Here is a 24,187-nt window from a genome sequence, read left to right on the forward strand (position 1 = left end):
TTAGAAATACATTTAAATAATAAGCATGCCAAGACAGCCATTTTTCCACATTAAGTTTGCTCCTCCCAACACAGGATAACATACTGTGCTGAATAAGAATGTGACACTGAATGGGGGCACCTCGGTGGTTCAGTTGGTTAAAGCATCAGACTCTAGATTTCGGGTCAGGTCATGATCTCATGGTTTGTGAGATTCAGCCCTGTGTCAGGCCCTGTGCTTGCAGTGCCAGGGCCTGCTTGGGATTTCTCTCTCCCTCAATCTCTGCCCTTCCCTCATTTGACCATGTGTACATGCACACTCTCTCAAAATAAATATATAAACTTAAAGAAAAAAATATATGACATTGAAAAATGAACGGGCAATAGGAAAAGAGTGGCAGAGATTCAAAATGACCCCAAAGAGGTCAGAGTTAAAGCTCTATGAGGAGAAACCAAAAGGAAATATGGTAAGTCCAGGCCAATGCAACCAGTAATGAAGAGGGACACTCTTCTGCCTGTGGGTACCAAGTACGATATAAACTGTCCTGTCATATAGACATAAGAAATTTATCTGAGGGAAACAAAGAATTGAGATATTGAGACAAAGGGCACAAATGTTTTTAGTAAATAAAAAAATTTTCAAACATACCAAATGGGGAGGCTCATTTATTCCAAGTGGTTCCTGAAACATATATTAAAACATTTTAAAAACTGTAATCGTATAATCTTACTTATCTTTTCGAAAGTTTGAAAATACCATTTGAAAAATGAAAAAAAAGTAATTTACTATATTTCTTGAACTAGTTATGACCTTCAAATAACTGAATTATCTTGATTTTAGTACTCATTACTAATTCCTTTTGAGTAATGTAGCTGGGAAAAAATATGTGCCTCAATGTCCATCAAACAGAGTCTGAGCTTCCTGTCATTACCTTTCCCACCACAATTTCATGGGCACCCTTCTTGTTCTGTGTTGTTACACACAGAACACTCTTTCCTAACCACACTCTTTCCTAACTTCATGATTTTGTACATGAGATTATTCCCTCTTTGAGGACTGCTTTTTCTGCCCCACGTCATCGTGTGACTAAACTGCTTTTAACCCTAAAGATATCACTCAACACAACCTCTTCTTGAGAAGAGGACTGCTGCCCAACTCCCAGGCTCTGAGTGCTCCTTCACAGGTTCCCCCGCACTGCCTACACACCTCACCTCCTCACTCATCACACTATAATCAGTCATCTATATATCAATCTCCTCAATGAGACTGAGAGCCATCAGGGCGATCCTATTCATCTTTTATCTCCAGTGATCAGTAGTGTCTGGCATATGAAGCACCAAATAAATACTGTTAAATGAATGAAGTGATCAAATTACAGGCATCTCATTGATGTGTTGATACCACCTACTATCAGCTCCCTAAAGAATCTAAAGCAATTAATATGCTATTTCGTTTTCTCTGTATATTCACATAACATAATCCAGCAGTTTCACGTTTAAAAAGCCTGTTCCACATGTTCAGCTGTACACTGTTACATGCTCTAGAATTGGTTATGGTCATAGCTGACTCACCAGTTGGATAGGTCGTATGGACATGATTATATTATTTGATCCTCCCCAGTCAAAAAAGCATTTGTATTTTCCTTTCTCTAAAATGTACTGTTCTCCACAAAAGAACTTCTGCTGGTAGGCAACCCATCTAGCAGGAAAAAAAAGAAAAAGAACAGAGATGATACAGAATCGAGCAAACAAACCAACAATTTTAAAACCAAAGAACCTCTCAAAGTTCTCAGAATGGGAGAAAACTTACACGCCACTTTTAACGTGAATGGATCTGGTTTCACTGCCAAAGCCGATTTCTTCCAAGTCAGAAATTTCCTGATTTGTAATGTCAATAAACTTCCCACTTTCTAGGTCAGATTCAAATAGTGTGATAGAGGATTCTATAAAATTCTAAAAAGAGGAAGAAGAAAGTTAAAGAGAGCTTAAGGATTTTGTTCTATAGATTGTTGTACCTTTGCACAATTTTCATACTTGGGATTTCACACACATAACTCCAGGAGGAATTTTAAATGTGACTGGAAACAATTTTGATAGTTATTACTTTTAAAGCTTAAAGAAAAAAATAAATACCAATTTACTTCAGGAAATCAACATTGTTATAGAAATGGAAATTAATCAAGAGTTGGTAAATGGCTGGGACTTACAGGCTATTATATGTTACACCACTTACAAAGGAAACGAAAGTTTCACTTGTGCCTCAAAAGTGAAGCCACAACATGGAGCCAAGAGTAAATACAAAATGTACAGTGTGCATTTTGTGGGAGAGGATTTTATAAGCTTAAATGTAAAAGAAAAAATGAAATTTCCTTGACCAAAGATTAAAAAAGTTAAAATGAGAGGAAAATTTTGAAGTTTTTATAGATAATATATTTACAACAAAAATATCAGAAAAATTTTAAGATCCAAGTTGATAAATCCACGAAGGACACAGACAATTCACAAAAAAGATTGGCATTAAAAACAAATATGCAAAAGTCCAATTTCACCAGTAAAAAATAAGAAATTCAAATTAAAATCCTTAGATACAATTTTCATTTTTTAAAATAAGGAGGTTGTAAAAATCCAGTTTTATCTAGAAACATTCCTGGTAAAAAAATAAATTGGATGGGGGCACCTGGGTGGCTCACTTGGTTACACATCTGACTTTGGCCCTGGTCATAATCTTGTTGTTCTTGAGGTCAAGCCCCACGTTGGGCTCTGTGCTGACAACTCAGAGCCTGGAGCCTGCTTCTGATTCTGTGTCTCCCTCTCTCTGCCCCTTACCTGCTTGTGCTCTCTGTTTCTCAAAAAATGAACAAATGTAAAAAATATATATACATATAAATTGGATAGCAATTTTAGAAAATATTTATTTATTTATTTATTTATTTATTTATGGAGCCTCTGGCACTTAATACTAAAAGAAACTATTTTCTGTAATATTTTTATTAATTTATATATATAATTTATTGTCAAATTGGTTTCAATACAACACCCAGTGCTCATCCCAACAGGTGCCCTACTCAATGCCCATCACCCACTTTCCCGTCTCCCCCCCCAACCCCCCCCCCCCAGTCAACCCTCAGTTTGCTCTCAGTATTCAAGTGTCTCTTATCATTTGCCTCCTTCCCTCTGTAACTTCTTTTTTTTCCCCTCTTCCCTTCCCCCCCGCCCTCTATTAAGTTTCTCAGGATCTACATAAGAGTGAAACAAATGGTATTTGTCTTTCTCTGCCTGACTTATTTCACTTAGCATAATACTCTCCACTTCCATCCACATTGCTACAAAAAGCCAGATTTCATTCTTTCTCATTGCCAAGTAGTATTCCATTGTATATATAAACCACATCTTCTTTATCCATTCATCAGTTGATGGACATTTAGTGTCTTTCCGTAATTTGGCTATTGTTGAAAGTGCTGCTATAAACATTGGGGTGCAAGTGCCCCTATGCATCAGCACTCCTGTATCCCTTGGGTAAATTCCTAGCAGTGCTATTGCTGGGTCATAGGGTAGGTCTATTTTTAATTTTTTGAGGAACCTCCACACCGTTTTCCAGAGTAGCTGCACCAGTTTACATTCCCACCAACAGTGCAAGAGGGTTCCCATTTCTCCATGTCCTCACCAGCATCTAGAGTCTCCTGATTTGTTCATTTTAGCCACTCTGACTGGCGTGAGGTGGTATCTGAGTGTGGTTTTGATTTATATTTCCCTCATGAGGAGTGATGTTGGGCTTCTTTTCAATGTGCCTGTTGGCCATCTGGATGTCTTCTTTAGAGAAGTGTCTATTCATGTTTTCTGCCCATTTCTTTACTGGATTATTTGTTTTTCGGGTGTGGAGTTTGGTAAGCTCTTTATAGATTTTGGATACTAGCCCTTTGTCCGATATGTCATTTGCAAATATCTTTTCCCATTCTGTTGGTTGCCTTTTAGTTTTGTTGATTGCTTCCTTTGCTGTGCAGAAGCTTTTTATCTTGATGAGGTCCCAAGAGTTCATCTTTGCTTTTAATTCCCTTGCCTTTGGAGATGTGTCGAGTAAGAAATCGCTGCAGCTGAGGTCAGAGAGGTTTTTTCCTGCTTTCTCCTCTAGGGTTTTGATGGTTTCCTGTCTCACATTCAGGTCCTTTATCCATTTTGAGTTTATTTTTGCGAATGGTGTGAGAAAGTGGTCTAGATTCAACCTTTTGCATGTTGCTGTCCAGTTCTCCCAGCAACATTTGTTGAAGTGACTGTCTTTTTTCCATTGGATATTCTTTCCTGCTTTGTCAAAGATTAGTTGGCCATACGTTTGTGGGTCTAGTTCTGGGGTTTCTATTCTATTCCATTGGTCTATGTGTTTGTTTTTGTGCCAATACCATGCTGTCTTGATTATTACAGCTTTCTAGTAGAAGCTAAAGTGTGGGGTTGTGATGCCTCCCGCTTTGGTCTTCTTCTTCAATATTACTTTGGCTATTCGGGGTCTTTTGTGGTTCCATATAAATTTTAGGATTGCTTGTTCTAGCTTCGAGAAGAAAGCTGGTGCAATTTTGATTGGGATTGCATTAAATGTGTAGATTGCTTTGGGAAGTATTAACATTTTAACTATACTTATCCTTCCAATCCATGAGCACGGAATGTTTTTCCATTTCTTTGTATCTTCTTCAATTTCCTTCATAAGCTTTCTATAGTTTTTAGCATACAGATCTTTTACATCTTTGGTTAGGTTTATTCCGAGATCTTTTATGATCCTTGGTGCAATTGTGAATGGGATCAGTTCCTTTATTTGTCTTTCTGTTGCTTCATTATTAGTTTATAAGAATGCAACTGATTTATGTACATTAATTTTGTATCCTGCGATTTTATTGAATTCATGTATCAGCTCTAGCAGACTTTTGGGGGAGTCTGTCAGGTTTTCCATGTATAGTATCATGTCATCTGCAAAAAGGGAAAGCTTGACTTCATCTTTGCCAATTTTGATGCCTTTGATTTCTTTTTGTTGTCTGATTGCTGAAGTTAGAACTTCCAACACTATGTTAAACAACAGCGGTGAGAGTGGACATCCCTGTCGTGTTCCTGACCTCAGGGGGAAAGCTCTCAGTTTTTCCCCACTGAGGATGATACTAGCTGTGGGCTTTTCATAAATGGCTTTTATGATGTTTCAGTATGTTCCTTCTATCTTGACTCTCTCGAGGGTCTTTATTAAGAAAGGATGCTGTATTTTGTCAAATGCTTTCTGCATCAATTGACAGGATCATATGGTTCTTATCTTTTATTAATGTGATGTATCACATTGATTGATTTGCCAATGTTGAACCAGCCCTGCAGCCCAGGAATGAATCCCACTTGATCATGGTAAATAATTCTTTTTATATCCTATTGAATTCAATATGCTAGTATCTTATTGAAAATTTTTGCATCCACATTCATCAGGGATATTGGCCTGTAGTGCTCTTTTATTGCTGGGTCTCTGTCTGGTTTGGGAATCAAAGTAATGCTAGCTTCATAGAATGAGTCTGGAAGTTTTCCTTCCCTTTCTATGTTTTGGAACAGCTTGAGAAGGATAGGCATTATCTCTGCTTCAAATATCTGGTAGTATTCCCCAGGGAAGACATCTAGTCCTGGACTCTTATTTGTTGGGAGATTTTTGATAACTGATTCAATTTCTCGCTGGTTATGGGTATGTTCAAGTTTTCTATTTCTTCCCGTTTGAGTTTTGGAAGTGTGTGGGTGTTTAGGAATTTGTCCATCTCTTTCAGGTTGTCCAGTCTGTTGGCATATAATTTTTCATAGTATTCCCTGATAATTGCTTGTATTTCTGATGGATTGGTTGTAATAATTCCATTTTCATTCATGATTTTATCTACTTGGGTCCTCTCCCTTTTGAGAAGCCTGGCTAGAGGTTTATCAATTTTATTTTTTCAAGAATCCAACCGTTGATTTCACTTATCTGCTCTGTTTTTTTAGATTCTATATTATTTCTGCTGTGATCTTTATTATTTCTCTTCTTCTGGTGGGTTTGGGGTGTCTTTGCTGTTCCGCTTCTAGTTCCTTTAGGTGTGCTGTTAGATTTTGTATTCGGGATTTTTCTTGTTTCTTGAGATAGGCCTGGATTGCAGTGTATTTTCCTCTCAGAACTGCCTTCTCTGCATCCCAAAGCATTTGGACTTTTGTATTTTCATTCAAGTCCATCTGATCCAATGTATCATTTGGGGCCCTTGTTTCTTTATTGATTCTCTGTCTAGATGATCTATCCATTGCTGTAAGTGGAGTATTAAAGTCCCCTGCAATTGCCACATTCTTATCAATAAGGTTGCTTATGTTTGTGATTGTTTTATATATTTGGTGGTACCGAATTCGGTGCATAGACATTTATAACTGTTAGCTTTTCCTGATGGATAGACCCCATAATTTTTATATAATGCCCTTCTTCATCTCTTGTTACAGCCTTTAAATTAATGTCTAGCTTGTCTGATATAAGTATGGTTACTCCAGCTTTCTTTTAACTTCTAGTAGCATGATAGATAGTTCTCCACCCCCTCATTTTCAATCTGAAGGTGTCCTCAGGTCTAAAATGAGTCTCTTGTAGACAGAAAATAGATGGGTCTTGTTTTTTATACATTCTGATACCCTATGTCTTTTGGTTGGAGCATTTAGTCCATTTACATTCAGTGTTATTATTGAAAGATATGGGTTTAGAGTCATTGTGATTAGGTTTCATGCTTGTAGTGGTGTCTCTGGTACTTTGTGGTCCTTGCAACATTTCACTCACAGAATCTCCCTTAGGATCTCTTGTAGGGCTAGTCTAGTGGTGATGAATTCCTTCAGTTTTTGTTTGTTTGGGAAAACCTTTATCTGTCCTTCTATTCTGTCCTTCTATTCTGAATGACAGACTTGCTGGGTAAAGGATTCATGACTACCGTCATGTGTCTACCTTTGTATGTTAAGGCCCTTTTATCCCTAGCTGCTTTCAGAATTCTCTCTTTATCCTTGTATTTTGCCAGTTTCACTATGATATATCGTGCAGAAGATCGATTCAAGTTACGTCTGAAGGGAGTTCTTTGTACCTCTTGGATTTCAATGCCTGTTTCCTTTCCCAGATCAGTGAAGTTCTCAGCTATGATTTGTTCAAGTATACCTTCAGCCCCCTTCTCTCTTTCTACTTCTGGAATTCCTATGATACGGATATTGTTCCATTTGATTGCATCACTTAGTTCTCTCGAATTCTAATTCTCCCCTCAAACTACTGGATTTTTTAATCTTTTTCTCAGCTTCCTCTTTTTCCAAAATTTTATCTTTTACTTCACCTATTCTCCCCTCTGCCTCTTCAATCCATGCTGTGGCCGCTTCCATTTTATTTTCCATCTCATTTATAACGTTTTTTAATTCATCATGACTATTTTTTAGTCCCTTGATCTCTGTAGCAATAGATTCTCTGCTGTCTGTATGCTTTTTTCAACACAGCAATTAATTTTATGACTATTATTCTAAATTCTTGTTCAGTTATATTGGTTAAATAGGTTTTGATCAATTCGTTAGGTGTTGCTACTTCTTGGGATTTGTTTTGAGGAGAATTCTTGCATTTCATCATTTTGGCTAGTTTTCTGTCCCTTATGCATTTTAAAAGCTTGTTGTGGTCTTTGCACCTGCGAGCACTGCTATATTAAAAGAGGGTCATACACTGTCCAGGGCCTGTCCCTTCAGGAGTTGTTTTTTCGGAGATTGTTACTTGCTCTCTGTTTTTGTGTTTGGTTATTTTATTACCCTACTCATAGTGATATTTTCGATCCTCCACTAGGTGTGCTTTGATTTGTTCCTTGGAGTAGCCCTATCTTCTTTCAAGCTTCCCCATTTTCTTCCTACTAGATTCAGTCTCTTTTCCTCCCAGGCTCTGGTGTTCATAGTCTTTTAGCTTCTGCACTTCTTTGTTGGCAAGTCACGGGAAGTACGGATCCTCCTACTTCTCTGCCATGTTGGCCGAGACCCTAAAAACCTTGGTGAAGTAAACCACGATGTAATGATGGCGTGACTGGAAGTTGAAAATAATTTACAAATACATTTTAAAGGGTGATATTGTTTAACTCTCTCATATTTTTGGTAAAATTCTTTTTTTTAGCTAGAAAAAGTTTCTTAAAACTAAATGATGGGGAATTTATATTCAAAGATGAATTTTTTTTTGTAATACCAAAAAGTTGTAAATAGTGCAAATACCCAAACGACGCATAAGCATAAATCTTTATACATCTACCTACCACCTGATGGAATATACTTACTACTGGCCAAGAGCTTTATGTGTTTTATTTCCAAAAGAGCTACCACATGAGATTATATTACCATCATTCTCATTTTCCAGCTAAGGAAGGGGAGTAATTTGCTTGAAGTAACACAGCTACTGAGGGGCAGACTGAATTTAAGTCAAAATCTATTTATCTACTTACCTTAATCACTGTCAGGATGAAAGAATACGACAAAACCTCTCCCTTATAAAACTGGTAAGACGATAAGCATGCAAACCCCCCACCCCCAACTTTTCATAAAAGAACACTAGTAGGAAAAAAACTCAAGAGTGGTTGGGTCCAGAGAAATTGGATAATTTTAACCTACCTTTTTTTACAAAACTTTGTAACAGATATACTTTTTAATTGGAAAATACAGAATACATTATTTTTTAATTTTTTTAATGTTTATTATTTTTGGGAAAGAGGGAGACAGTGTGCGCAGGGAAGTGCAGAGAGAGAGGAAGACACAGAATCTGAAGCAGGCTCCAGGCTCTGAGCTGTCAGTACAGAGCCTGACACAGGGCTCGAACTCACAAACCATGAGATCATGACCTGAGCCGAAGTCAGACGCTTAACTGACTGAGCCACCCAAGAACCCCAGAATACGTTATTTTTAAAAAGAACTGTGGTAGGGTCCCCTTCCAAAGAAAGAAGAAGAAGAAAAAAAAAAACACCTCAAGGGAACCTTGTTATTTGTATACTTGACAACCTCCATCCCCACCCTGTAACATAAGACCACTTAATCAGAGTAAGTTTGTGTGTTACCATATATGGGAGACAAAGAAATAAAAAATATATAAGAACCTGTGCCATATGGCATTTGGGGCTCAGTTCTTTGGGTACAAACCCAACTGAGCAGTGCCAGCAGGAATAAAGTTGCTTCCTGAAAAGAAAAGCCTCGGTTTCATGACTCTCTGTGCAAGAATCCTGCTACAACACTTGGGGGCTCGTCCAGGATTCAGAGTCAGTGAGTTGCCACCTCCTTTGCCACTGGGAATGCGAACCATCGGGGCACCAGGAGAGGCTGGCGCCAGCAGAGGAAGGAGACTAGCCCTCCTGGCGTGCTGGGGAGAGGACCCTGTGTGCGCTAATGGAACCCGTGAGGCTCAGGAACCAGCTAAGGGAGCACCCGTCAGACTGGTAAAAACCCGGGTTCGTTTTGGTAGACCTGCAAGAGGCAGAAGGGGAGCCTGATCACCTCCCAGAGTTGCACTAGTAATTCCACAAGGGACAAGGAACAAAGCTGCAACTCTAAGGCACTGGGCGCTGGGTGGCAGGTTGGAGTCGCCATGTGACTGTGTTTGGGGACTTTTCTCTATTTCCTGGATCAATGACTATGATAATTAGAGCCAAGTGTCTCTGGTTATTCTATATCAGAACAGGGACTTTAAGGAATATTCCCAAGCAGCTGCCAAAACTCCTTTTGTTTCAGGGAAATTCCTTGCCTTCTCTGGACTGACATTTACTGCCTAAGTCCACTGGTGGAAAACAAAACAAAAGAAACTGGTGCCTGCTCCTTTGTCCAAGCTGACAAGATTTAAAACTGCGAATTCTCTTTCTCTGCCTTCCGCTGGCACCTTGTCTCTTCTGCGTTTCCTCCACCCCCCCCCCACCCCTCCTGTTTCTACACTACTTGGGGGGTGGCCTACATAACTGGCTCCTCAATGCCTTTGGCACCATCAGCTCCTCCTCCCACCCAAATGTCCAGGATCAAAGAATTCCACGTCAGATTTCCCCACCAATGTTCCAGGTAAAGATTAACCATGGGGAAGGGAAAAAATTGTGTTTCACGAACCCAAGTAAAACGTATTCAGTGTTTAAGCTAATTTAAGTTTGTTAGTTTAAGACAGTGTTTATCAACATTAAACGCGCGCGCACGCACACACACACACACACACAGAAGCAAACTTTTATTCAACCTAGATTTGCTGAAGGTCAAATAGGTTCATGTTATCTCTGTTCTAATTTGCTAACAAAAGGATGACTTAAAGTGATGGTTAATTTTGTCTGTCTCAAAGTTTTCATGGGTAATCCTTAAGATAGCTTTCAAAGTCTTTGGTAACCTAAAATGTTAAAGTTTTGCTCGCATGATAAATTGAGATTTAATTCATTAGATATCTAACAAGAGATTAAAGCCCTATTTATTAGATGTAGGTTTGTGCTTCTCACTTGTTGCAAAAAACTAAGGGTATTTGGAATTGTTAAAAAAAAACAACATGCTTTGTGCTTAATGTATTCATAAGTTTGCCATCTAAAAAAAATTCTGATGTAACAGAGTTCGTAATTGGTTACTACTTAGTTTTCACTGGAGACTAAGGTTTCTAAGAGTTAAAATTCTGCTACATGTAGTTAAAACTGATAAAAATTAGAAAAGCAACGCTGTATCTAGATAAGTAGGAAATATAAAAAAATATATAAGAAATGGAAATATATATTTTTTTGAAGGTAAAAGAAAGTAATTTTGTCCTAAACGAGACTGGTTATTTGGAGAGAAATGGCTTGGGACAAAATCTAAATGCAAAGAAAAGTTGTAGAAGGTTTGTGAAGAAAAATCTTTAAAAAGACATTTAATGTGTGGTCAGGAAGGACCAAGGTTAAAATAATTGGATTTTAAAAGTACACGGGGTTAAGATTAAAATTCCTCCTCGTTTGATCCAAAGGCTGGGAAAATGATGGCAATACTCTGGTGCCAGCCTCCAAATCCTCCACATTTGTGTTATTCCTGTTCAGCAGAGGAATGGACGCCTTTGCCATGTGAGGGATGGATGATAAATGAAGGGCTTTTACTAAGATACATGGGAGCCATTTTACTAAACTTAGCCCGTTGTATGCCAAAAATGGATATCCACATGGCTGAAACATTTATGTGGGCATTGTTGAGAAAGGCAGGGAAATAGACCTTGACTTTGGCTCTTTAACCCCCTCCCTCAATGGCCAATGATTAATATGTAAGTTACTGCTGGGCCAAAATAAAATCAGTGCATCCTACAACAACCAAGAAAATATTGCTTGGTCACAGTCCATACCTCCAACATACCCCCAAGGTCCTACAGGCAGGAAATGGAGGGGTCAAAACAACAAAACAAAACAAAACAAAAAACAGGAAAGACCAGGCCAGCTCTCAGAGGTAGAGTCAAGCCTGGTTAAGAATGACTACTCCCAGCAACTCAGAGACTGACAGGGCTTTTGGCTGCCAATCGCATAGCCAGCCTAAACAAGGGGCCAGGAGGTAAGGTTTCTCCAGGCAGGCTATAGGAAATTGAGATAAGGGACAACTTTCTTCCTTTTTCCTATAAATGGGTAATTCCCCATCCAAGGCCATTACTCCATTGGAATGCATTATGATTCATTTCTTTGCATAAAGGCTTGGCTCCCATACAAATTGGAAGAGGGAACCTGGCCCCCAGAGGAACATATCAATAACAATACTACCCTACAAAAGGAGGTGTTTTGCAAATGTGAAGGAAATGGGGAGAATACCCCTATGTTCATTGTTTTTGGGCCTTAAAAAAATTAAGATATAATAATTTTGTTAAGTCAAACTCTTAATGAGACAGATGTTTAAAAAAAAATTAAGGAAATATAAGATTTAACCCTTAAATTAAGCTAAATTAGCCACTATCTTACAAACACAAAATGAGAGCTCAACGGCCTTCCTGGAGAGGTTGAGGGAGGCTCTCATTAAATATACGGCTATCTCCCCTGACACCCCTAAGGCTGAGATAATTTTAAAGAACAAATTTGTCACTCAGTCAGCCCTAGATATTCAGAGAAAAATGCAAAAATTGGCTGTTGGCCTTGAAGGGACTCTGGAGGAGCTCTTATAAGCTGCCAATTGGGTATTACAAACAAAACAGAAAAGGAAGCTTAAAAAAAAAAATCTGAGGCCTTAATTGTGGCCTTGCGTACTATGTCAGACCAGACTTCCTGAGGTCCTGGCACCAAGTGCCATTTATATGGCCATTCAGAGCACGAAAAGGAGAACGTCCTCAGAGGGGACAACCAAAATGAACACCCCATTAGCCATGCCCCTATGTGGAGACAATCACTGGAGATCTGAACACCCCTCAGGGACCTCTATCTGTGAGGATTCAGATAACCAATGTCCCTGGAAGGGACTAACCGGGGCCTGGGGCTCTTCACGGTGGCTCCCCTAAACCAACTGTTTATCAGAAACCCAGAACCTCAGGTAACTCTAAATATGGAAGAAAAACTGATTTTCTGCTTAACACCAGAGCTACCCTTTCTGTCCTCCTTTCCACTCCAGGCCAACTATCCAAACACAGCATGAGAGGCATCTTTGAAAAACTAAATTTTTCTCTCAGACCCTGGGATGTATATGAGGAAACCTACTTTTTTCTCATTCTTTACGGCTAATGCCAGAGAGCCTTACTCCTTTGCTAGAAAGGAACATTGTAACTAAATTAGAGACTATGGTGCTACTAACTCCAGGACAGATAAACAATTATGTGTTTTTGGAAATTACTGGATATTATATGTGTTTTGGAAATTACTGGATATTAAAGGGTTCAGGAAAATAGTTTGCTGCTAAATCAATTATTAAAGGAGACTCAATCACACCTACTCTCTACAAAAAATAAATAAATAAACTGGGGTCTGACTCCTAAACACTGTCTCTAGCCCTTGGAATGGTTACAAACAAGCAGGGCAATTACTATTACCAAGCTCACAGAGCTAAAAGATGATTAAAACACAGCATCAGGGCTTCTATTTAGGGAGGGACAAAACTTATCAAATGGCCCAAAGATGTTTACTAGAAAAAATTTGTCAAGGACAGTTCTCCAAGTAGTATCAGGCTGTGAAGTGCGTCTTAGAAACAATCCTTTCAACCACAAACTTGCTTTCCCAGACAGTCAAGGAACTGGAGACTATCCAGGAAAGATTAACAATTAGGTCTCACTCAGATGCCAAGGTCAAAAAAAAAAAAAAAATCCATCATCTGTTTGTATGGGTTAATACTTTTAATTGGGTAGAGGCCTTCTCCTACAAGACAAAAAAGGCACAAAAAGTAATAAAAATTCTGCTTCATAAAATAATACCCAGGTTTGGCTTATCTAAATATTTACAAATTAATAATGGTAAATGGCTGCCTTGACTCTTTCTCTAATAGAACTCCTGGCTCTTAAAAAAGTTTTACACATCAAAATAAAGCAGACTGTCTGCTTATACTCAGCAAAACTCTAACACCTCACAAGGATTACATGCCAAACTCTTAAAAATAGAGCCACCATTGATTACTTACTGCTCCTGCTTCTCCATCACTTGGGTTATGAGAGATTCCCTGACATGTTGTTTACAAAGTCAGGGTCTCTCCTAGATTATTTGACAGGTTTGGAAACTAGAGACATTATCTTAAGACGCCATCTTATTGGTCAATATAATCTTTACTTTGTGTTTTTCTCTTTATGTCTACTAACGTTTATGCCACCTCATACCTGCCAGCCTTCCTGTAAAACTATACTGTGGGCCATTCGACCAACCCTTAGGTAGACTAACTGCTGTACCCCTATACCGTCCCTTAGCTTGAAGAAGCCAGAACGGTCATCGTCCCTGTTCCCTAACAGTAGTTACAGGCCCTATGCCAGGGGAGAAATAAATAGGGAAAGGGTTAACATTAGGCAGGGAGAGATAAGGGACCTTCAGGGAAAGACTGCAGCTGCAAGTGGGAGGCTAAAAAAGCAGATGGGGTTCTCCCCTTATAAAATCCTTTATGGGCACCCTGTCCCCATTATCAAGGGCACAAGCAGGGGATCTAAATGAGATAGACAATCTAATCCTAAAACAACTGATACGGGCCCTTGGCTTTACCCTAACCACCTTTCACCACTGGGTCAGGGAACGATTACCTGTGAATCTGCCTACAGATGTTCACCCCTTTAAACCAGGAAATGCAATATGGATAAAGTAGTAAAATGTCCAACCCCTAAAGCCCCTCTGGAGGGGACCATTCACTGTCATTTTGTCCACCCCTACTACAGTAAAGGTAGCCGAAGTGGGTACCTGGATTCATCACAGCAGAGTGAAGCTGGCATTTTGAAACTGGGAATGCGTTCCTGATCTATCAATGCTGTGCAAGCTGACCATATGGAAGAAGCAATATGCAACTCCAGAGGCTCCAAGAAACTGCAGCCCTGCTTTAGTCACTCCAGAAGCTGACTAATCCATGCATGGCAGAAGCTTGAGGAATCGATGTCCTTAAGTCCAAAAGACTGTCCTTATTTTCTATATGTTTCCTTACTGTGATGCACTATCACGCCTTGTTTCCCACTACCATTGTGGTTCCTGCTCTACTCTTTTCCATAGGTTGGCAGAGGCTGCCTCGGCTGGCTAAAAATGTGATGAGAGGTTTTTAACACTCACCCTCCTTTTGGGAATAGAATACTTCGCTGGTACCTACATGGGGAAACAATGGCCTTAAGAGACTAAAAATTAGATCCCCACAAACCTTATAGTAAAACAAAATACCCCAGTCCTACTATTGGGGTTTGGCTTCTTAAAAGCTCAGTTACTGGAAAAAAAACTGTCTTGCCTAGTGGAGAAAAGTTCATTGTCGTCTGTTAAAAATTTAGCACGCCTATGCCAAAGATTTTATAACTCAACTGTCCGAAAAACCCAATGGTGAGGGACCTCAGGTCACCTTGAGCCAGATCCCCACCCCTTGTCTAACTTCTCCCATCTCTGAGAGGCCTGAGACAATGTCAACACAGGCATCAAAGGCGAGTCCCAGGTGGACTATGCTAGATATGTGCAAAGACAGCCTATATACTACTTCCCTCAATCTGGTCAGGGTCATATGTGCTGGAAACTACTCATCCATCTTTCTTCCTGCTCCCACTTGCTAGAGAGAAGTATTTGGGATTCCAAGTATATGGGGACAGGGAGACTCAAAGAAAGCAGTGTGCCTTACAAATTAATACTCAAAAAGATAATAAATGGCCTCTGGAGCATATAATCCAATATCATGGCCCTGCCATCTGGGCAGAGGATGGGTATTGCGGCTACTACACTCCCATTTACATGCTAAACTGCATAATTAGACTGCAAGCAGTTGTAAAAATTGTAACAATGAAACTGCCAGAGCTTTTAACTTACTAGCCAAGCAACAAACCAAAATGTGCAATGCCATCTATCAAAATTGCTTGGCCTTAGATTACATGCTTGCTTCTGAGGGAGGTGTTTATGGAAAATTTAACTTGAGCAACTGCTGCCTACAGATAGGTAATGAGAGGAAAGTCCAAGAAGAGATCACGGATCAAATGAAAAAGGTTTCTCGTGTCCCAGTCCAGACCTAGAACGACTGAAAGCCTGGGGAGTTATTTGGAGGATGATTTTCAACTCTCAGGGGATTCAAAATCCTCATGGGAATTATCCTCCTAATTTTAGGAGGCTGTTTAATCTAACCTTGCTTAGCTCCCCTGGATGTAGTCTGCCTCCAATCTCATTGAGGCCATAATTTAAAAAAAAAAAAAAAAAAAAAAAAAGCCACTCATGTAATGATGTTATAAAAATTTAAACCTCTAAACCAAGATGATGCTCTTTGACCCTAAATAGAGGGGTCTGAGGATCAGAGGGGGTAATGTGGTAGGGTCCCCTCCCTAAGGATAAAAAAAAAAAAAAAAAAACCCTCAAGGAAATCTTGCTATTAGTGCACTTGACAACATCCCTTGCGACCTTGTAACATGAGACCACTTAATCAGACTACATGTTTGTGTGTTACCATATATGGGAGACAAACAAGAAAAAAATACATTAAAAACTATGCCACGTGGCATTTGGGGCTCAGTTCTTTGAGGACGAGCCCAACTGAGGGGTGCCGGCAGGAATAAAGTTGCTTCCTGGAAAGAGAAGTCTCAGTATCACGACTCTCTGTGTGCGACATTACTGCTAGAGAACCAAACTCTCTTCCTCTGTCCCTACTATTTCGTTGTTTGTAGATTAGTCTTAGACCTATGGAAAATGTTAGCAACTTCTGTAAGTCTAAACAATATCCATTTTCTCCTGCTTTTAATACGTTATAAATCTAATCTAAGAATAGATTTCGAGGATAAACATTCACCTTACATGAACAAGCAAAACAGTGTCAAAAACAACCAAAGCATCTATCAGAAGAAAATACATTAAAAAAAACCTCTCATTTACTACTTACTTCTCAACTTCCAAGGAATTAAAAACTTCATATCAATGGATCAAATTTCATTTGAGACTTCAGGATAAAAGAGAAAGGCTTTTTACCTGAAATGTTTATTATAATTCATAACCCATAATTGTGTTTTTAATTCCTCCTTGACAGTAAACCTTTGGAACCTGACAATATGTGTTACTTTCATTACCTTCACAAGATTCTTAAATAAAAATGAGAGTTGGGTGAATTTATTTCACATCACTGTCACCATCCCTTCTTTTTAAAATTTTTCTTTTTTCATGTTTATTTATTTTGAGAGAGAGAGCACGAGCAGGGGAGGGACAGAGAGAGAGGGAGACACAGAATCCAAAGCAGGCTCCAGGCTCTGAGCTGTCAGCACAGAGCCCGATGCGGGGCTCAAACCCACGAACTGTGAGATCATGACCTGAGCTGAAGTCAGAACTTAACCGACTGAGTCACCCAGGCTCCCCACCATCCCTTCTTTTATTAATATAACACTTTATCCTTAAAATACCTGTACTTGTTATCATTGAGCTCCCCTAAATCCTAATTTTATATATATACATGTAACATACATGCATATACATGCGTACACATGTCTATCTTGAGAAAGATCCACCATTTTCCAGATACAAATATAAAAGTATAAAAATATATTAAAATATATATATACACACACATACACATACATAAATATATAAAATCAACCCTTTAAATGTTCCATAAGTGATTTGCCGTAAAGTCCCCAGGACAAGCCTTTCAACTGAAATATGCACAACTGGTGGCACACCAGCAATCCTGGTTATACTGACAACACAAATTTTCATCACCCGAAGAAGCTGAACATGCCTGTTTCTTGTAACCTGTAAGTATAAAACAAGCTCAAAGTGGCTGTGAGGATACAATGTGAGGATTAGCTGAAAGGAGCCCCATCTGGGTCCTGGTCAAGGAACTGGTACTAACAGTAACTAACCAAGCAGGCCCAAGAGCTCCAGGAGAGTCTGTAGCAGTTCTTAATTACATGGCCCTCTCCTCCCTTACTCTGGTAACTCTGGAATGCTCCATCTCTGCTTTTACTTCTTCTGCCCCTACAACTGTTCTCTACTCCCTGTTAGGGTTGCAGGAATAGGGGAACAAGGATAAGCTGAAACGCCATGGTTCACACTATATTGGAGTAAAATGAGACAAAGACATAAAAAGACAAATACAGATATGTGTACATGTGCTGTGTTTGTGACCTTTCATTAAGAGATAACTATGTTATGATGTTATGTACTTTACTTGAGCAATGATTTGCACAAATCCTACTGTGTGGGCTGTGCAAGAGTGAACTGGGAAGCAGGCAACAACAATGCAGCCTGGAAGCTGAGCAGAGGAGGGACCCACTGTCACAGGACCCAGTGTCAAGTATAAGAGCTGACTGCTGCCATATGCTTGTGGATTCACAAACAAATTTCCTCATATGGATTGAGTTTGTGTCCTTCCTACTCTGTCTGCTATTCTCAGAGACCCGGCCAAGGGCCACAGGAGCCTCTTAAGTGGCATCACTCTCCTCTTTCCATCTTCTGCTTTTGTTTACTCAAGGCTTTTCTTGCCTTACAGCTTTTGCCTTCTATCTTTTTCTAAGTACCTTTCTGAGACACTTTCCTTTTTTCACTCTCTGCATTCTTCACTCAAATCTACCAAATATACATTATCTGATCTAGTTGACAGTTACCATCAATATGGTGTCCCTACTGGGCAGAGCTCGAACTAGCCCAAATCCAATCACCTGGGCTAAATCTCCTGGGGATACATGTATGAAGTATGATATAAAACACACAAAAAACCTACAAAAACCCAAACCCACAACTTCTAACTGCCTTGTTCAAGAGGAGATTGCAATAGGCACTTAAGAGTCATGTCCAGAGTAAGCATGAGATTTCTATGTTACTAGCATCCCTGCATTGCCAGGTGCAAAAATTACATAATTTTGAAAGTCACACAGATTAAAGTGGAGCTCTGTTGCTTGAGAAGAATGAATAATGATGGAATGATCTAAAATTTGTATTCCATTTTATATTTTTAAAGCACTTATATCCAAGGGAAAATCTGGATAGCTTACTCTGGTAAGCTATCTCTGGTCCAGAGCTCCCCATTGTCAGAAAAAATGAGCAGATGCTTTGGGACCAAAGATAAGTCTTTAAGGATTAGTAAATTGGGTGTTTTTAAATTCCATACAATCCCATAGCTGATCTGCCCTGGAGCTCTTGTGCTAAAACCCCTGGTGGGCAAAGTATTATGAGACACCAGTGGAGAATTGGTATATACATTTATTTAGGAGAAATAATGGTCTCCCCATTGCATACCACCTGGTTTCAGAGACCTGAAAAGAGGCCCCAGGTCTGAAAATCCTAACAAAAGCAAATCCAAAAGTTAAGCTAGTATAAAACTGAGGGGAAAATACCGAGGAAGCCAAGGAATAAAAATTCATTGTTTAATCTCTGGAGTATAAATACTCCTATATTCTTCTGGACCTCTCCTTTAAAAAAAAAGAAAAAAAAAAGAAATTAACTCAAAGTCAGTATATCTGACTGCCTCATTTGGAATTAGAAACATATTTCCTGTTGTCTTCTCCAAGCACTCCAAGACACAGATCACATTATCCCTAAGGAACATGTCCAGAATTTGACCTTAGTAGATTCACAGTGTTCTACATTCTGAAGCCAGGACATTAGAAAACTGTATTGCATTATGCAACTTTTCTATCTTCCTCTTTATTTTGTTTTATATTACTTTAATTTAGATCTTACATGTAGTGCATCATTCTTTCCCAGGTTAGGGACACCTGAAAATCTATATGGGGAAAAAGATGTCTCATGTCAAATCTACCTGCTAACCTATATAGGTTATGACAACCATGAGAGCTTTAAATCTTACGTCTAACAATACTGTGTCTTAAATTTAAAATTTTTCAGAGAGAGTAGATCTTATGTCTTATCACAAGAAAAATAATAATAATAATAAAGGAGCAGGAAGAAACTTTGGGAGAAGACGGGTATGTCTGGTCTTGATGGTGGTAATGGTTTCCCCAGTGTACACATGTCTGCAAACTCATCGAGTTGTAGATGTTAAATATGTACAGCTCTTTATATGTCAACAGTGTCTCAATAAAGTAGTAAAAAAACCCAAAACTCTTCCAACTCTCTGCTATGTCTGAAGAATGAAAAATATTTCATCTGAAAATATTTTAGTGAACATAAATTTAAATTATAAATGAACTGTCCGAAAGTCATGTAAATATTTATTATACATGTGTACTGGTCTGCAATGTTAGCATACATTTCTAGCTACAAATGAAATGCTAATAAGCTTTTGGTTGAATGAAATCCAGTTTTCCAAAGTTAAGGTACTTTTTTAGGGTAATCACTCTGTAACAAAAATTTAAAAAAAAAAAAAAAGGAAAATATGACATGGGCTCTACAGTAACACAGACTTGGTCTCAAATAACAATTCTACACTTGGTATGACTCTTACCTGAGACCCTTAGTTTCCATTCCTATAAGATGAAAATGGTAACAGTGTCTATCTTGTGGTCTTTGTGAAGATTCAGTACAAGTATGCATGTAAGGCCATTAATAAGCACTTGACAAATGTCAAGATTATAATAATATCTTTATAAGCTAACAAGTAGTCTTTTAATTGTTAAAAAAAATCTTAACAGAACAGAAGATTTTATGTCAAGGGAATTTATTTACATAAAAGCTGTCCTCATTTTCGTAAACACCCCAAACTTTTGTATACAGCAGTAATCAACATGCCAATTCCTACCAGTTTTTTCCAATGTATATTATCATACTTTCTATACCAAATACCTATTATTTGGCTATATATAGTATTTATATCTTTTCACATTTTCTATTATTGGGAGATTTCAATGAGTGATTTGGGGTTTTATTCTGTTTGCTTGTTTTAGTCATAGTCATCATGAGAAGATGCCACATTCATTGTTGAACATTTCTAGGAACAGCAAGGCTTCCATTCAGCTATCTTTTTAAATAAGGAGGAAAAATATTAAAAATTATTCAACATTAGAGCGGAAGATTCTTGGACTCATGACCCATAGTTCCCTGAACGCATATGGTTGTGAAGAACTAAAATAAAAGGATGAAGGTTCTATCTTGTCTCATCTTGCTTGCCTTTTTAGAGGTCAAGAAGGGAATGGCTAAGTAGAGAAAATGCATGGACCTTGCATAATAGAATTGTGGACTAAGTACCTCATAGTTATCTATCCACTGCTCAAGGAAACTCAGTGCCCAATTATCTTCAGTGGCCTGTCTTATAGGTCTTTTAGGTAGAACTGGTTTCCAACTCGTGGTCTTACTAACAAGGATCATTCATGGAGAAACACAAAAAAAGCTCCCTTGCTCCTGTGCAGCTTTCCCCATTCTTGGCTCCTCCTGCCTGACCAGATGAATAGCCCAGACAGACAAAAACCTAAAAGGCCAGAGCATGCAACTCTTTGTGCCCATTCAAAGTTCATGTGGACACCCTTCACTTCATTATCAATTCCTTCAAAGAGGGCTTTAGAGGTCATTGCAGACAGTTAGTATTTATATGGGTAAAGATTACTTTGGGAAGAGACTGCAGAACTCCTGAATTGCAAGAAAGCATGCTCCTCTGAACATACTTAAAAATCTCCAGAGCTGGTCAGAAAAATAAGCAACATTTGATAAACCCTGATCCCTACAGAACTCTCTAACATGTATCTCCTCTTCTCTGTGACCTTGACTTCTACCTGGAGTTCTGTAATGTCCAGACTTATCTCCTCCATCCCAAGCCATTTCTGGATAGAGTCACCACAAACATCTTTCTAAATTTCTAATCTAATCTTGCTCACTGGGCATAAGATCCATCAGAGGCTCAAGGTCAAATAAAGAAAAAAATAATAATCTGGACTCAACATGTGTATAAGGCCCTTCATTATCTGGCTTTTGCCCTCATTTCTCCCAAAGTTCTGCCTAATATCCTGACTTAATTGTACTTCCCAAACACCCCAGTTTCACTTATAAGAGGATTTCTCAACCTCTGCACTATTAACATTTTAGACCAGATGACTCTTTGTTTTGAGAGGGCTGTCCTGTGACTTATGGAGGTTTGGCAGTATCCCCGGCATCCATGGAGTAGCTATCAGTATCAGCCCCCATCTAGGCCTCCACAAATCACAACAATCCAAAATGTCTCCGGACACTGTCAAATGCTCCCTAGGGGTAAAATCACCTCCAGCTGAGAACCAGTGGCTCGCATCCTTGCCTTTTAATGTTAATCTCTTGCTAAAATAGCACCTACCTTTCTGATTCACTCTGTCCTGGAACCTCTCCACTTGGCTAACTCTTGAATCAGACATTTTACTCAACTGTTATCTTTTCCTCTCTATTTCCAAGTGGGAGTAACTGACCTTTTTCTGGGTACCCTGAGTACTTTGTGCTTAATCCAATCATAGCCAAATAATATCAAACACTTATATAAATGCTATTTTCTCTAGTAGACTGCCTGCTCTGCGAAAGCAAGGACTGAGTGTCTGGCCACTGTATCTCCAGTATCTGATACAATACAGCTCACAAAACAGGTGCTCAAAAAGTACTTATGGGATTGATGGATGAAAAGTAAACATAAGTATTCTATAATAATCATAAAGTTAAGAAAAGCAGGCAAGCCACATTAGTGGTTCAGTGTAATGCTCTCAGGTATTAGAAACATTTTATAACCTCATGTTTTATCACAACTCATGACTGATTTTCATGGATAGAAAACAGAAAATTACGAATAACAAAGCTAACTCACAGCTTGTAAGAAGCGGAAAGACAAGATGGGGCCACTTAATGCTCCACAGGCATTACTGTCTTCAAAATTTCCTTCTTCAAGCAAGAATTGCTGGCCTTTAAAATGTTCTTTTTCATAGGCAACCCACCTAGAAATACAAAGGATATCCAATTAAGCCATGAATAAAAAAAAGAAAAAAGAAAAAAAAAAAGAAAATATCCCGATAAAGCACTTAGTTGTATTATCACCATATTTTAAAAAAACAACACATTGTTTTGTTACCATTTATAAAGACAGATAAATGCTGTATGCTTCATGGATCAATAGCTTTTATAGTTTGCCAGCTTTTCCCAACAAAGGTTAACTATTGTAGAATTACAACAGGGCAAAGCTTGCTAATTGTGGCATGACATGATACTGTATCTCAATATGGTGGTGGTGGTGGGGGGGAAACAGCCAATTAATGGGAAGTACAAATAGCCAATGACAAAAGTTACAAACCTATGCTGAGATTCAAAGAGCCATTCTTATTTTATTGACAAAGCCCTTCTGTAATCACAGAGAATGATTACTATATTAAACATTTTTCTAGGGTTTAAATCAAAGGAACCTCTCAGTAGGCTTCAGATCTAAAACACATTACCGGTGGTTTTAACAAAGAGGAAATGCAACTGGGCTGGCATTAGCGCTGATGGCCCACACATATATGAAGGCTTCTGTAAAAATTTAGGGGTGGGCAATTTTGTTCCCACCATTTAATCAGTGGTGATAATGGGAACAGGAAGGACGGTGACACAGTATGCTCCAGGGACACAGGTTTCTTGACTTCTCATCTAAAACTGTCAGTAAAGAACACTGATAAACACCATTGGTCATTAAGCTCCTCCACAAAACTTACCTTTTTATGGAATAATTCACAGTAGCTAACGAATGTAATGTGGGCATGGATGATTCATAACACACAATGGCCTGCTTAAATCTGCCTTGAGGGGCACTGTGGTGTTACAATGGGAGCCCCTCCAATGGAGAAGATTCCAGAATGACTATTTTGGGCTCGTGGGTTGGGAACTTCTGCATTCTGGGGCTTGACAAATGAAGCTGGGTACGGCTGACTACTATTGTTTTCAAAAAATTAAAAAACTACTCCAAAAAATTGTTTCCAAAGGGCATAAAATAATAGCAGTCGCTCAGCAATCATGTACACCTCCTCATTTTCTGCATGTAGGTGTGCGTATGGCAAGGGAAGAAGGGGTCCACATGAATGGGGATAAACATATTTTATATATCTTAGTGAATTTGTAATATGTACAAGAACATTATTTTATTCTTAAACTATTATGCGAAGATAAACTGCACAAGAAAGCTTTCAAAATTTTTTTTGAGTTTATTTTTGAGACACAGAGAGTGAGTGAGTGAACTGAGGTGTGTGCGCGTGGGGTTGGGGAGGGACAGAAAGAGGGAGAGAATCCCAGGGAGTCTGCACTGTCAGCACAAAGCTTGATGCAGGGGTCGATCTAATGAACCGTGAGATCATGACCTGAGGCAAAATCAAGAGTCAGACACTTAACCTACTGAGCCACCCAGGAGTCCCCAAAACTTTCAAATTCTAAATGTGGCTTTCATTTATATAAATGTGGCTACTCAAAACATGCTTTTAATAAACCTGAATGGGAAAAAGAATAAAAGATATAGAAGACCTAAATATTAAAGACAGATTAATAAATTATTACATGATGACAGTTCAAAAATCTTCTCAGCTTTTTTACAATAAAGTTTTGTCTAATATTCAATTTATATATCCATCTGGGATATTTAAAAACAGATGTTATCTGAGAAAAATGAAAAAACATCAACCTCACTTTCTCTAGATTCCTCAAGATGGGACAGAGATGAGTTCTTACTACCTGCAGATAAACAGTTAACAAAAGTGAAAAGTGGTAGTAACACTG

General features: G+C 38.7%; 1 protein-coding gene across 3 annotated transcripts in view; it reads right to left on the reverse strand.

Moving 5' to 3' along the window:
• The window catches only part of CRYBG3 (crystallin beta-gamma domain containing 3), a 131,027-nt gene that overhangs the window by 39,047 nt on the left and 67,793 nt on the right, over window positions 1-24,187 (reverse strand). For all 3 annotated transcript variants that reach the window (XM_058731653.1, XM_058731655.1, XM_058731654.1), the window contains 4 exons: window positions 22,260-22,386; window positions 1,789-1,931; window positions 1,551-1,677; window positions 628-660 (listed from right to left, as the gene is read on the reverse strand). In XM_058731653.1, the coding sequence (XP_058587636.1) occupies window positions 628-660; window positions 1,551-1,677; window positions 1,789-1,931; window positions 22,260-22,386 (430 nt within the window). The remainder of the gene's footprint in view (window positions 1-627; window positions 661-1,550; window positions 1,678-1,788; window positions 1,932-22,259; window positions 22,387-24,187) is intronic.

The sequence above is a fragment of the Neofelis nebulosa genome, chromosome 5 (assembly GCF_028018385.1).
Source record: "Neofelis nebulosa isolate mNeoNeb1 chromosome 5, mNeoNeb1.pri, whole genome shotgun sequence".
In the NCBI taxonomy this organism is placed as follows: domain Eukaryota; kingdom Metazoa; phylum Chordata; class Mammalia; order Carnivora; family Felidae; genus Neofelis; species Neofelis nebulosa.